Raw genomic sequence first — 16455 nt, forward strand, 5'->3', positions numbered from 1 at the left:
CCTTGTTACTTGAAACCCCCATCCCCTAACCATCTTAAGATGAATTTTGATGGGAGTCTGTCCGCTAGTGGTGATAGTGCTAGAGTGGCATTTGTGATTAAGGACCAGGGCTCGAGGTTGATTGCTGTAGGGAGCGTCGTTCCTTCGAGGTTTTAGCATTTGGGATAGAGCTTAGGGCAGCATGGGAGGGACTCTCCTATGCGAGACATATGTTAGAGGCTAGGTCTATCATCTTGGAGGGAGACTCAACCTCATTAATTGAGCGCATTACTGGAGGAGGGGCGGGGGAAGGCAGAGCACCCCCTCCTAGGCGACACATAACAGAGTGTCATGCTTTCCAGGTCAGGCATGTATTTTGGGAGGCAAACAAAGCTACTGATTGGGTCGTCTCATTTGTTGCTCATCATTCTGAAGAATTTCTTTGGACCTAGCAGACCTCTGCTCCTCCTTTATGTAGCCTTCTTGCTAGTGATGTAGCTGGCTGTACTCATGCGAGATCAGTGTGAGCAGCCGATGTACAAATAAAACCAAAAAAAAAAAAAGAGTTCAATTTCCAATAAACATTTTTAGTGGTTCATTATGCCCTGATATTCCTTTCCCTCCGCCAACTCCTTTCCAACCAGGAAGTAGCTCTGAAGCTCTTCACCCCAGGTCTTCTAATTTTAAAAAGAAACCCAGGTTCTGATGGCTGCATCGCACAGAAGTGAACCTCAAGGCTTGGGCGACTTGATATCAGCCTTATGCCATTGCAGCTTGTATGTATACTATCTTCTTGGTAAGTTACAATGAACAGATATGGCCAAAGAAAAATAGATAACGAACATAAGACAAACACATTCTCCACAATGACATGCCACAATCAGTTCATCCATAAAGGAATATTGACAACAGTCAAACACCAACTTTACTCTGGAAAGCTACAGTCTTGGTGCCGGATGATACTCTATGCCATACTCTCAGTGCCGAATGAAGCCAAAACCAAGCCTTCATTTGCTCGGCTCAAAAAAGTACTGTTCAAGAACGAAGTCATTTTCATATATCAGGGAAAGAAAAATATGCACTATTACTGTCCAACACTATTCAACCCAGCCAAAAATACATATAGGCCGTTCCTCGTTAAAACCTTGGAACAAGCTCCACAGCTGCAACAGACCCTAGAGGTACAAAAATGTTTTCCTTCTCAACTGACTGTACAGGCCAAATCAAACGATAAAACTGGCAACCCGAACTCCAACAACAAAACAGGTCCTAAAACCACACCAAGTGTTTTGTTAGACATGCATGCCATTACCATTGGAGTGGAAGCTTCCATCTAATAAGCTTTTTGCAGGCTTCTTGGTAATCCCAACTTGGCAGGCATTCAGCTTTGAAACAGGATTGCTTGGAGTATTTTTGGTAGGTAGCTGGCTAGAATGGGTGGTACCTTGCAGCAAGGCATCCAATTGCCCGCATGAGGCTGCTATAAGGCCTATTAAAGAGCGAAAATGCATGCTTGTCAGGCAGGGACTGTAAATGAAAGTAAACGAGGGCATCCTACAATGTCCCATTTCTTTTGGGTGTAAATAAACCATGGACCTCCAAAGTTTGAACCAGATATGCAAAAGCAAATACAAGCATGCAAATGGAAAAATAAAATACAAATGACTGCCACAACACATACAGGACAGGTTAAGTCCAATATCTGTCAACGACAGCTTGGTACATCAATTTATGTTATGCGAGCACATTACTCAAAATGCTCCAGTAGTCCCATAATATTTTTCGCAATGCACATAAAAATGTCAAGTCTCTTGAGACTCGTAACAAAATACAGCAAAATCCAAAATCCTTGTATGCAACAGCTATTAACAATGCGCACACCATACAAGATAGCAATGGACATAAAGATGATCAGTAGAGCCAGGGAACAAAGTGACTTTTGACATGGCCAGACTCACAGATCTCGAATTGAGTACTCATCCATACACATTACACATCATCATTGCAATACAAAAGAAATTCTTAAAACGTCAATTTTATAAATATACGGAAAAGAAATTACATTGATTATCTGGTTCAACGATGCTAGTTTTAGCACACTCAAATACCAGAGTTTACATCACTACTGTAAATTATAACTAATAAGTTTCGACAAACCATTCTATTTGTTCATGCTACACACAGATTATGTCTTAGCATCAAAAATAGGTGCAAGGCGTCGGATTCTCTCAACCACAAAAAAGAGAATTCAAGTGCACGCACTGTTTGCTTATCTACATACTGATATTTGTCCTAGTAGAAACATTACATACGATAAACAAGTAACAAAAAATTCAATATACCCATGATGGAAAATAAAGCATATATAAAATAGCAATCAAATAGAAGAATATGTTGCACTCAGATTGGGATTAATTTTTCAAGGTCTTTGTCCAAGAATCATAAACTGCCAAGAAGAGTCCTAACTACATGTAGAACCTCTACTGCAGGAAATTAGGGATATACTAATGCATATACCTTGGGTGTCAATCATGTACCATCCTCAATAGTGGAATCAGCTTGCAAATAGCTTGCGAAAGCAAGTCAAAAAATATAAGAAAGGGAGGAGCAGTGTTATATATTAGACAAACACATGCAGGAATGTGAATCCTTTTTTTCATGGCATTGATTTGTTGATTAATCTACCCACATTTAGCTCAGAAAAAAAAAAAACTTAATCTACCCACATTTAAAATGTAAAGAAAACAACCCCAATTGTCGATACATGTACATCAGTAAAGATTGAAATTATGCAGCATTGTAATTTCATATCAACCTAAATAACTGCTTGTGTGCCAGGTTTAGGTTTTTAGGTACCCAGAGAGCTAAAATGTTTTCGAGTTACCACTGCTGTTTTAAGTCAAGGAAAATGAGACTGTTAATATTTTCCCAAAGAAACGAAATCACAGAGAATCAAGAGAACAGGCATCTTACGGATGCTTGACCTTAAAAGAGGTAAAAGAGGAGTTTTAAATGTGGAAATAAATAGGTAAGTAAATAAGTTGGCTCCAATAAAAAGGAACCTAGCATGTTTTTTGGTTATCAATGATGAAAATAAATTAGACCGAGATCATTGTATCTCATCACTTGAGGGCGCCAGAAAAAGTGACACGATACCTAAAAATGGAGCTGAAGGTTTTCCAGGTCGTGACTTGAACTCTGGATGAAATTGCACTCCAACAAAATATGGGTGCAAAGGCAGCTCAAGAATCTGCAAGAATCAAAATGATCAAACGAAATCCATCAGCAATGCAAAAGGCATCCACAGAAGTAGGAAGAAAATCAATTGCACAGTTTCACATGCATACCTCCATTCGTCTTCCAGTTTCATCTTTACCTACAAATTCAAGACCAGCTCTTTCAAGTTCCATGATCATATCAGGGTTTACCTGGATTAGAATATAAATATGTATAGATATGTAAATTGACAATATAAAATCCCAATGCTCCAATATATGGCGGTGATACTAAAAAAAAAATGTTCAGCATGAAAGAGAAATATAACCTCTCTTAATACTAGAATAGAAGTCAACAGATACAACAAATATATACCAGACAATCATGTAATTACAAAATCAATATAATGCTACACAAAGCAATGTCATAAAACAGACCTCATATCTATGTCGATGCCGTTCATCAACATAATTCACATTGCCGTACCTACCAGAGAAAGGAAAAAAATACAAATCAAGTTCTCTGTTTTATCTTCTTTCCCTTACAGAAGCAGAGGGATTAACTCCACCTGCCCAAACATGCATCATAAAAACAGGCAAGGTTTGTCAAGGGATGTCTCAGTCCTTACAATTTTGCAGATTTGCAGTCGGTGACATGGAAAAATGTCGTCCTTGATCCAAGTCGCATTGTTCCCCCCATGTGAGTTTTTGAACCCTGTAAATGTCAACTCCCAGATCATGATATAGAAAGATTTTTCATGATCAAATGCATTTTAAAATATGAAAGTGTGATCTTGAAGATAGTAACCAAGTTGACCTCTGGCATAAAAATGACACATGGACTTGTTGTGTCTGGGTCAAACTCTGTGCTGTTCGCATCCTGCATGTTGAGAACAGAACGTGCAAACTCAATAACAGCAATTTGCATTCCAAGGCATATGCCAAGAAACGGAATATTATTTTCTCGGGCATATTTTGCTGCAAGAATTTTCCCTTGCACTCCCCTGTCCCCAAAGCCACCTGGAACTAGTATGCCATCTGCACCCTGATATGAAATACTATTTAGACGACTGCAAGAGAAACATACAAAATAATAAAGCACAATGAAATAGGAACTAGAAATATAGCATTAGAATTCTGGTTTGGCTATAAAAACACTAGAGCCATAGGCAAAGGAGCCGCTCACCTTCAAAAGACTCCATGCCTTCTCATAAAGATTAGGTGCCTATACACAATAAATAGGAAAAACGTTTCCAATATTATAAGTTGATAAAGATAAAAATCTAAGGGTATAAAGACTGAATAAAGCAATAAACCTCTTTCTCAGTTGTATCTTCAAGGTCGCTAGCAGGAACCCAATCAACTACAAGTTTCCGATAACAAGCAATAGAAGCATGCAAAAGAGCCTGGAAACAGGTTACAATCAAAAGGACTGATGGAAGCTATAGGTACGAGTTGCAAAATCACATCATCTGAGAACATCATATCCATCATTTAAGTACATACAGAACCATCACAAAATGCAACACAAATTGAAACTCCAATAGCAGCATCACGTAGCGACGTAGTGTTCAAAGCTCAGACTTTTACGTATCACATTTGCACCCAAAATTTAATGGTTGGTACCAAATTAAAAAAAAGTAGCATATTAACTCCTTGCAAGCAGTGTAGCGCATCTTTTAGTAAAGATGTGTTATCAAGGGACCAAGCACTCTTATGCTTGACTGCCAACCCCATCTTTTATGCAGAAAATCTAGTTTTTCACATAAAAAAGCCAAAAGATGGCATCTTAACAACCTTGCATGAGATAATACAAAGCCCCAATAGGAGGTATTCTGTTACTTTCTGCTTCCACTGCCACCGCCACAGAAAAGAAAAGAAAAGAAAAGACACAGGAAAATTCCAAATTTTGATTTCTAAGTATAATGCATCAAACTAGATTTTTTTCTTTTTTTAAAAAAAATATAGAAGCGATCAAAAGACAGCATTAAAGGCATATTGCGCCATTTGAAACATACGGTCATTAATATTGGGTAATGCAGAATATTATAGTATTTGAATCGTGCGATGAAAGGCCGACAGAAATATCAACAGTTTTCTACTTAAAACATTTTCTGTCCAAATTCAAGATTTCAAAATTTCCATGGCATGCAGTTGGTCAAGATAATTTGTAATGTCAAAGTGGCATGGCCACTTACGCAGGTGGTTTGCATTTAAAAAATATCTAAAAATTTATTATCCATAATAATAGATAAAATAGAAAATAGGAGATGAAACAGTGAAGGATTAGGGAAAAATGAGAAAAGGTTATAAAAGGGAGGCAGAGGGAAACATATGTGGGGCTTACACTTTTGGTAGCCACTTTTGCACCTACAAAGCAGCCTATCCACATGGAAAGGCAGCCTAAACCCTATGAAGGGCGGTCAGGTGCTGCATATGCAGCCGCATAGACTGTCTCAAAAACAATGTGCAAAACCTAAAAACATATCTATTAAGAAAAACATGATATATTGAAGAAAAGAATAAAAATTTTAAACCACAAGAAATGGACAAGAAAACAGTTGCCCAAGAGTGTTTTTATAGCACTATAGTGATTGTTATAAGGTAGGGGTGGAATAGAAAGGGTACTGGGCTGCATGCCACATCTGGACAACTGTAACAGAACCAACGTGACGAGTGCATATTCTTAATGCAAATAGAAACCTACAGAAAAAGGAAATGAATGAAGAAACTGTCCACAGAGGGACAGCTGAGAAGAAACTTACCTTCAATACTGAAAGATAAGAATCAGGAAGACCAGTATATTTTCCAACCATAGCAATTCTGACCTGTAGGTCAGAAAAAGCATCAATATAATGCAATCAGCAGTTATATACAGTCCGGGCCCTAAAAATAAGTCAAGTGCTTGAAACCCACAGGTTCATGCAATGTGTCACAGATTTCAGCCCTGGACACCCACTCATCCAACTTGGGCTCCCCAGCGACACTGAATAGAATGGAGACAAAATTGTTGTGCGGCAACAAAAAAAAAAAAAGAAGTAACCGTACCTACAGTAATATATATTAATATGTGCAAAGTGCAAGATTATATGATTTCTTAAAATGGATGGATAGCTGTAGTTAACAGACAAACCCTAAAAGGTCCAATCTTCTTAAAATAGCTTCATGTGCCTTCTGGTCCTAACAAAAACAACAGAACGATATGATTGATTAAATTGACTTTGCAACGACTGCCCATACGCAGCTCGAATGGGTAAAAAACAATAATTTCAGCAGTAGAAAAACAATTTAAAAAGAAAGCAAATATCACCTACCCTTAAAAGCAAAGGAATGCGCCAAATGTTTGCAACATCATAGAGGGTAACTATATTCGCTGCCTGCAACATGAATTTTACATGATTTAGGAACAGACATGGTTTAACTAATAAGATTGCCCTCATATATGACCCACTAATATGGCACATTAACAATCATCTTGTTGGACTAAGATACCGGAACATGACAAACTTTTGACAATTTTTCCTTCACGTTTTCAACAAGTGGCTGCAAGAAAAGTTCAATCCATTGATCAGAAACCACCAATAGCACCACAAAAATATTGAAAATCATAGGTACATAGAAAAAGAAAGTTAGGGTGGGACCTTCGCACTACGACAAGCTAGAATATTTGGAGTCAATCCAAGTCCTCTGAGCCCCCTAACACTATGCTGAGTGGGCTTAGTTTTCTACATGTAGAAAAATAGGTTTAATCACAATCTCTCTACTGATTCTTAGAGAATGGTTCATTCAAGAAACATTTCCATAGGGTGAATATCGAGTTAGAAATTTGAATTACATACCTGTTCACCTACTACGTTTATAACTGGCACAAGACTGACATGAACTAGGCAAAAGTTGCCAGGCCCTGAACAAAGAACCACGAGGACAAAAAAGTCACTCTGTGATAGAATCTCAAAGCAAGTCGATATTTAATTTTTTTAAAAAAAAAAACTCAGTGTGCGGGCATAATCACCTCACCTACATGGTAAGAAAATTGACCCAAAGCTTCAATAAATGGCATCGACTCAATATCCCCTGCATCAAGAATGTTATTGTTATTATGCCAATGGTGATCTCTGTAGCACACCTATTTGACTATTGAATGGATAGCAAAATATTTCAACATGGAAAGAAACAAATTAAGCAGCTCTCTTTAAAAATAACAAATAAGGTACCTATAGTTCCACCCAATTCTATGACACAAACATCAGCCGGCCCCTCTTGGCCATCAACGGGTATCATAGCCACACGTTCAATCCACTCTTGTATGGCGTCAGTAATGTGGGGCACAACCTTTACAGGAGCCAGTAAGAAGTAATCAGGAGAAGGATACTACCTCAATTATCCAATAGACATAAAAGCAGGATAATATAGCTAACAATTAAGACAAACCTGAACTGTTTTCCCAAGATAATCTCCCCTTCTCTCCTTGTCGATGACAAACTACACAAAGCACAAAGAAATAGCTGAGAGACTTCAAGAAAATGTGCGAGCAAAGTAAAATTGCACCAGACTGGAGAATTCTGAATATACAAATGCTTTAAGCTAATTTTAACCTTGATATCTTCTGGTAAGACCAAATATCTGAAGTAATTGACCGAGATTTTTTCATACAAGTTCAAGAAGCAGAGCTGAAAACTTCAATACCTGATAAATTTTCCCAGTCGTTATGTTGTTGTCACGAGTTAATTTAACATCCAAAAACCGCTCATAGTTTCCAAGGTCCAGATCCACCTAAAAAACTAACACATGTAAGGCTCCATAATTTCACTTAGCTGATAAACAAACTTATAAAGGTAACAAGTTCTATTTCGGTAATTTTTCCAGACCAAGCAGAAGGATAATAGCAAATGGAATAGAGCATGAATTGTTTTACATCAAATGAACATGCCAAAAGAACAAAGTTAGGTTTAAGGAACCACAAGACAGTCAAAATGGAAAAAAATTTGCATACTCGAACGGTATGTTTCAACCACAGCTTTCAAACTTAAAGATATAAATTGTTATTAGATATTTTAGAAGTGTAGCTAACAAAATGATCGATCATGGTTATGCCAGCCAAAAAAAATCATACGTCGTATCACCAGATGAACTTAACTAAACACTAAAACAATCGGACAGGGCAATCAAGAATGATGCCAATATTCAGATACCCCTAATAGTGCACAGGCCCAAAACAAATACAATCTAAGGAACTTCCTTACCTCCCCTCCATCATCTAAAACGAACACCTCCCCATGCTCAAATGGGGACATTGTTCCAGCATCTGTGTTCAGATATGGATCTGCAAATGTCAGTAATAAAATCATGTGTCACCCATTCAGCTAGCAAATCACGGTAACAGAAACATTTACCGGACAGGGGTAGAGACGACATTATTGAAATAAAATTAAATTCCAAAAACCCAAAGCTATGAACGGAAGAAACAATAAAACTGTGGGCGGAAGTGATTGGAAGAGAAATATATGAATTAATCAAAAACTGGCCATCTCTGAGATGAGTTCAATCCCCCTTCTCTTTCACTGGAGCCAAGATGAGCATATAAGGATAAAAATGGTGGTCCCCATGCCCCAGCATTGACCACATGACAGGTGCCGTCCACTTCTCCACAATCTCTACCAGAAGCAATTTAACATACTAAAATTATAAAAGGGGGGGAAATAAACCGCTCTAATTTTGCTCCACTATCTCCACTTTCCGTACTTTGCTTCAGCTTGAACTAATTTTGTTCAAGATAAAGAGGAGCGCATGTAACTGAAAAACTCTAAAATTTTCTTCAAGAAAGCAACGAGTTTGCGAACAGGGAATTTGCAAAGCTAAAATGTTTTGCTACAATGAATTGCCACAGTTTGAGATTAAAGGGGAAGTACCCAAAGTAAGACAAAGCCGTGGGACTCATTAGGGTTTTGTAGCGCCACTTTAACCCAAAAATAATAGTAATAATAGTAATAAAACGTTTGGAAGCACGGATGAAATAAAGAAAAGGCAAACTAAAGAAAGACATGAAACCTCGTAGAAGAAAAAACCAATCTTTTAAACCCTAATTAACAAAAATACCAAAATGATTCTTTTGCCAAAGAAATTAAAAACACGTATTAAAGTACATAAAAGCACAGATAATTTCAATAGCTCCAATGGCATGAAATTAAACATAAGCGGAAAAAGAAAAAAGATCCGATCGATCTTGCAATGCACTAAGCAACAAAACACCAAGATGATTCACGGATTCCTAGATAAAAACATAAACCTTTCGAGACACAAAAGAATCACATTCGTGGATATCTAGATGAAACAAAAAAAAAAAAATCATTACTCGCTGAAGACACTATAACCCCAAGAAATAAGAGAAGAATCTTTCTTTCTTGTTCCAAGAAAAGGGAACCATAAAAAAGAACAAGAACAGTCGCTGACACCAAAAGATCAAAAGAGGAAGCAAGATTACCGATCTTAATGGAGGTTACGCGCAGCCCGCACGCCTTGAGGACGACTCCAATGCTGCTGGCTGTCACCCCTTTCCCCAGCCCACTAACCACACCCCCTGTGACCAATACGTACTTCATCCCTCTCTCCTTCTCCCCTGTCTTATGTAAATATCTGGAAAGCAATCTCTCAGAGTGTATATCCACGCACTAAACAAGAAATCTTTGGAACTTGCGCACTATCTTCCAATAAAAATGACTTCTTGGAAAGAGAGAAAGAAAAGGAGAAGATTAGAATCCAAGAAAGAAAGAGAGAAAAGAATACTAATGGGATTGAGAGAGATGGAAACAGAGGAGAAGAGGAGCTCGAGTACAAGAAAGGATGAGCGGTGACGACCTCCCACCCTCTCTTTCTCTCTCTATATCCGTGGAGCCGTTTCGAGGAGAGCGAGCGCCTCCCTCGTTGGAAAAGAGAAGGCGGAGACTAATGGTACGAAGAAGAGGAGGACTGTGGGGGATTGGGGGAGGAAGCGGAGGCCATTAAATAAAAACCCTGGCGACCGAGGCCCCCCTCCGCTCCTCTCCGTCGCCTTGGGTTTTATTTTCACGCCTTTCTACTTCCTGGTCTACTACCATAACGGCCTCTGTATAGGATTTGTGGGGATTTGTGGCGACCGGCGATTGCCGGTTGTCTCATGACAGTTGTACTTTTTAAGGATGACGGCGACGTGTGCGCGTAGCGGGTTTCGTGAGCGGTGTGAAAATAAGATCGCTTTGAGAATTAATAAATGTTTTTAAGATTTTTTTAAGCATATTGATCCCTAATATATTTTTTATCTGTGAATTAATCTGTCTCCTTTATATCTATATAAAAATCTTTGCAGAGTCGTCTGATTATATAATCGAACCCTTTCGCTGTTTTCGCCACCAAACCTTTGTTAAAAGGATCATAAAAGGCAAAAAAATACTTGGCTTGACAGCCAATAAGGCTCGAGATTAGCCTCTTCTTGCTTATTTCACCATCCTCTTGCTCAGATCTTGAATAGTAGGAAACCAAAGAAGGAGGGAGCATAAGTTAAAGAGTTAGGTAAGTATGACAATCAGAAACAAAAATATCCAAAAGTATGAAGTTAACACCACTAAAAGAGTACAAGTTGAAATAGTCCATTATCATTTAATTAATAGGGACATATGAATAATAAGTTAATAAATTTTAGAAATTAAAATACAAATACAGAAATGATAGGGCTTAATATATAAATATGAAATATGTCATGGACTAGTCTATAAAATACTATTTTGAAAAATTCTGCCGTTTTGCCTTCTTATAAATAATAAGTATTTTTTTGAGTGAATTACAAAAATTTTCCTAAGATTCATGTTTGTTATACTTGCACTTAATAGTTTGTAAAATCTATACTTACACCTAGTTAAATTAACAGCATTAGTGAAACATTCATCTCATGTGAAAGGTTAAAATTGTTCTTGAGTGGAAAAGAGGATACACATATTTTCTTATGTTCTTAGATGGTTGTTATGTCACTTAATTAAGATTATTTTGATTATTTTTAAAAAATTTTATGGCATAGCATGAGGGTTACATTTAAGATTAATGGTTTAACTAACATTCTGTTAAATTACAAATTAAAGTATCAAATAAAAATAAATCTCAAGGGGTAGGCACAGTTTTTTAAATTACTGGATGTAAGTATAATTTACCCCTAATCTCAAAAAAAAATTGTAATTTACTTTTTTTTAAAGTTGATATGGTGCCTCTTCAACTATATATTGGCATGGTATCCCCTTAGGTACGTATTTAAGACATTTATAATTCATTTATCAATTACGAATCATAAATTACTTGTTTATGAAATCATATATTAATCAATAATGCTTTTTAGTTTTATGTTTTCTAGCTTATCACGCTTCTTCTTCCAACCTTCCAGCACTAGGCAGGCATCAGACTCTATACATCGTATTACTACTTAGCAGAGTCATGTATTTTTAATAAACAGCCGTTATTTTTTGGTATATGCTGCTTTTCTAATTAAAAAATAGGAGAGCACCCCTTCTCCAGAAATTATAGGATCATTTTGTTGAGTTCTTTCGACATGGTTTTCTCGATGCGCCCTAGTATACTTTACTTGTTCATCTATACCAGTTTGGGGTACGGTAAATTCACCGACAAGATAGCCAATTTGTTTTTTGACATTATACGTGCATATATTATATTTTAGGAAAATGTATTTATTACTTAGTAACTCCTATTTGTATTTCAAAAGTTTTTTTGGATATTTATTGAGATCATGAATAGTAATAAAAGTGGAATTTGGATCTATATTATCCAATCTAATTCCTAAAGTGAACTAGTAGAAACCCTCCTTGGCATCTCTTTTTGATATTTAGGTTCTTAGTCAACCATAATAATGGAGAAAGGGAGAGAACATAATTGTCTAACTGTAGATAGATAAGTGACAATTATTAGCTTTTCTACACAAGTGAAATTCTTCTCCCAGCGGATTAGAGCATCTTGCGATCAACAAATATTAGTATTATGCTAATATAAACTTTGCATATAATTATCAAGAGAAAAATATTATTGGTGGAACACTGTTCTATAATATCAACATGTTATATTATATTAATATCAATATAAACTTTGGTATAATTATCTAGAGAAAGTTATAGTATAAACTTACTCAAGATTTAACACATGAATGTTGCGTCAGCAATAACAATGTTAAAAAAAAAAAAAAGAGCAAAGTTTGAGATATGAAAGCAGTATAATCAACTGAAATGCAGCATTCGCTTGGCATGATATCGTCTTGATCGACGAGATCATGTTCCCCGAGAGCTCAGCATCGCACTAAAATATATTTCAGAATTCCCTTCCCCATGTGTCACGTGACGCACATAAGTTGACAAAATGGCCACTGAAGCATGCGAACTATTGGCACATTAACAAGCACGAAATTTGTAGAACCCAAAGAATTATGACGTGGGAAACACCTGGATTGGGGTCCGCGCGCCGTGCGTAAGTTAATCGGTGTCATTCCGGCGTTATCAGGGGGGGCCTACATACGCTATCCTTATTCTTATGGAAGCAAAGTGTACTCTGAGAATATCGGTATACATGCATGTTGTCATCGCACAACAATGGTTGGTTATTTGTTCCGGATATCATAGGAGGAATAAGCTTGTTTTCCCCTTGGGAAGAAAAGATTGTGATTACTTTAGGGATGGTGCTAAATCTAATGTTTACATTTCTCTATTTTGCACCAAGGCCATTTTGCTTTAGGGTCTATTTAGATTTTTTTATAGAATTGCGCTAAAAATTCTGCCTGGTTCGTAAATTAGGCCAATATAAATATATAACTAGCAAGATCACATGCTAAAAATTGAACTTTTTTTTTTTTTGATATTAAGGGAGGCAATGGCTACTCAAGACTTTATTAAAAGAATTGGTAATTATAGAGAGGATGAGTTACAGAAAGTAGAGAGTCTGTCAGATCAGGACTGCACGTGTCGGTTCTAACTAAACAAACTCATGAGAAAGCAAAAAAGATAGCAATCTATTAGCTGTATATGAGCCAGAATAGAAACGAAAAGAAAGAATTGTGCCATCTTTTGAAGTCTTTTGAAGAGTAGAACAACTCCAAAACATCTTTTGTTTCGTCAAATTTTTGTTGAGGAACATCCTACAGTTATGCATCACCTTGCAAAATTCCTTTTCTTTCGTTGAGCTTTTGTCGAGAAAAATTCTAGAGTTCGTTTTCTCTTAGCAGCACCATACAATTTCTACCACTAGCATAAGAAAGGCTTGTTCTGCTGAAGAGCTTCTAAAGATATTTTCTTCTATTTCTCTCAACCCAACATCACCATATAGTTCCTTGATAATGGCTGAAGCTTGAGAGTTGGCAAATGACAGTAAGCAGAAGTTGAACAAGAGATGTAGCTGAAGGAAAGAAAGTTGCAATCTCTTAGTCATTAAAGAGATTGATTGCAGCTGAGGTACAGTTCCAAGGTGGGGCTGATCTATTCGGCTGTTTTTTTTTCTCCAAAATTTGCATGATAGTTAAATAGTAAGCGGGATATAATATGCTCTAATTTATTAAATACCCATAAACAGTTTTGAAGTGAGTCCGTCCAAATTCTATCGGAAAAATCTAAACAGACTCTTAATGTGAGCCAGACGTGGGTCATAAATGGATATTGGGTGTTTCTCCCAAGCATGATTCATCTTTCTTATACCACTTTTTCATATTCTTGCATTCAAAAGTATCAGGCACTATCAGTGCCAATGTCATAGTGGCTACCATGGTCTCCAATAGAATTGTATCACCGGAGGCTGGCAACAATCTGTAGTCCATATCGCTTCTTGGATAGCAATAGATTGCAACGTATGATAGATATCTACAAGTGCCGGTATCAGCAAGTTAAGTGACAATTAATGATGATATACATAAAATATAGGTCTATTTTTTCACTCGAAAACTTTTTAGATGTTTTACATCAACAAAAATCCTGGCCACTAAACTCGAGTTTTGATTAGGATGTCAGGATTAAAATGCTCAAAAATATTAGTTTAACTTGTTAGATCTCCACTTCTTGAATAGCATAAACTTGACAGATTTCAAAGATCATTTCTCAGCAAGGACAATTTTTAATTAATGGAATAAATTAGGGATCCGTATCATGCAAGTAACAAGAAGATTGATCTCAAATTCCAATTCCTTATAAACCGATATTTTTAATGTACCAACATACAAGTTGCCTGATTGGCAGAAATTGGCCTACAAATTACTATATTGCTACTTCATATATTATTTTATATTTTCAAAAATAATGTTATAAAAAGAAATTTACAAAGCAGAAACCCAAAAGATTGAAATGATTTTACTTGAATTGAGGCATCTGATGTACACTATTTTAATAACATAATTCTTGGTAAATCTAAAAAATGATATTGGTTGCTTATTAAATTTAATTTCATAGCTTAGAATTAAATTTACTTTGTTTGCATAAAATTACAAAACTTAAACTCTATCATTTAGAGGTTGTCTTTTTTGTACAATAATCAGTCTTTCAAGAGATTCATATTGCCCCAAAAATGGGGTAAAGAAAATTTTCTCTATCTTTAAAGTTATGTGCAGAAATTTCCTGCAGATTTAAAATTTGTACAGATTTTTTCTGTAGATATAAAATTTGTGCAATTTTTTTCTTCACATTTAAAGTCTGTGCAGAAATTTTTTGCAGTTCTAAAAATTTGTGTATATAGAAACTTACTGCAACTTTAAAATATGTGCAAAAGTCTTCTAAGGCTTTAAATGCTGTGCAGAAATTATTACTATTTTGAAAACCATGCAGAATAAGAATCATTTTATTTATCATTTTTGTTAGTGCATTTGTTTAATATTGTTGCTATTATTGCTCTTTATTACATTTATTTCAAAATTTAATACTATATTATTGAAAACCATTAATTAACTATTTAAATGCATGAGATTAAACCTCTTGAAATTTGTGTTTGTAGAACCAATTGGCAATCAAAACTTCAAAAATACCTTTTTCGGTGCGATCAAACCCGCAAAATTTAGTAGGTACTTTTTTAGAAGATGGCAAAACCAAATAAAATATTAGATCATAATATTATGGTTGATCTTTGTCATAGAATTTCTTAATCTTATACTATCTTCTGGATTCTCAATCTTCATTTGCTCTTAGTCCTCGATATTCTGTATTTTTCGCCTTTCATATAAAAATTTCTAAAAAAATGATTTCTATTGCCGCCATAGAAATTGATTTGTATATTATGTTATACTTCCCAAAAACAATGTTATTAAAAAAAGTCTACAAAGAAGAAAATATATTTGTCTGGATCAAGATGTGATTCATCTATTTGCAACCATCTCATTTTTAAGGTACAACTATTCAGCTAAGTTTAATTCTTTTTTAATGAGCATGATTGCTGGAAGACTTGATTGGCTTCCTCCAGTTGCCTCAAGAAGTGTTACATCTGATAGAGGCGTCTGCGATCGAGCGGAATGCGAGCGTATGTGCCAATTATGACACATTCGTTTTTATTAGGAAGAATCCCCCGATCAATTTGATGAGGAACAAAACACCAGCTGGATTGCTGCATGATGGAACGAGTTGTGCAATGTCATGTTGGAATCGTGGCATGCGCGCATGTTCCATCCATGGATGCCTTGATGGAGCAATCTTATCTACTTTTCCGCACGGAGTCAAATTTACGTAACACGAATCTAAGATGGCCCTTCACATTATCACATATCCTGTGCGTACAGCCGCACGCATTAAAAACGACACTGGATTTTGGAGGGAAGGGATTTTGATCCGAGGGAATCTCCGATTAGTACGATAATGCTTGAGGAACTTTTATTTTTTTTAAAAAAAATGTGTTGTTAAAATCTAATATGTTCGCTGTCTTGATGTATATGAACAAGGACACAATTTTTGACTAAAACGAAAAAAAAAATCAGATAACAGTAAAATAAACTGAAATTTTTTATATTGCGGATTGGATATAGTTAGCAATATATACAAACCATTGCCTGATTTAGCAATTATTAAGGGAGCTAGTATTTAGGGATTAAAAACCTATACTTTAATTCCGTAAAAAAATATTAAAATATTTTGGTGTACAAAATCTGGCCCTGTTGTGGTTCAAAGTTCCACGTCGGTTAGTAAAAAAAAAAAATGTTATATGAACTTATTAGTTTGGACGGTGCTCCAACTAATAGCTTAAATTTTTGGTTTCTAAATTGGTGACAGGTGAGTCC

General features: G+C 36.1%; 1 protein-coding gene across 1 annotated transcript; it reads right to left on the reverse strand.

Annotated features, from left to right (window-relative positions):
• Positions 1-1013: 1013 nt before the first annotated feature.
• LOC103702984 (uncharacterized) lies at positions 1014-10283 on the reverse strand. The gene is made up of 21 exons (XM_039120778.3): positions 9676-10283; positions 8438-8517; positions 7881-7967; positions 7626-7676; positions 7409-7526; positions 7212-7268; positions 7034-7098; positions 6836-6919; positions 6687-6737; positions 6509-6571; positions 6328-6374; positions 6111-6180; positions 5960-6022; positions 4511-4600; positions 4381-4419; positions 4012-4239; positions 3824-3909; positions 3633-3681; positions 3327-3407; positions 3136-3229; positions 1014-1468 (listed from the first exon to the last, which is right to left on the reverse strand). The coding sequence occupies exons 1-21, from the start codon at positions 9791-9793 to the stop codon at positions 1272-1274; spliced, it is 1818 nt and encodes a 605-aa protein (XP_038976706.2). The 5' UTR covers positions 9794-10283; the 3' UTR covers positions 1014-1271.
• Positions 10284-16455: the final 6172 nt, after the last annotated feature.

This window comes from Phoenix dactylifera, chromosome 5, assembly GCF_051530095.1.
Source record: "Phoenix dactylifera cultivar Ajwa chromosome 5, Ajwa_hap1_PhDact_Kaust_v1.1, whole genome shotgun sequence".
In the NCBI taxonomy this organism is placed as follows: Eukaryota; Viridiplantae; Streptophyta; class Magnoliopsida; order Arecales; family Arecaceae; genus Phoenix; species Phoenix dactylifera.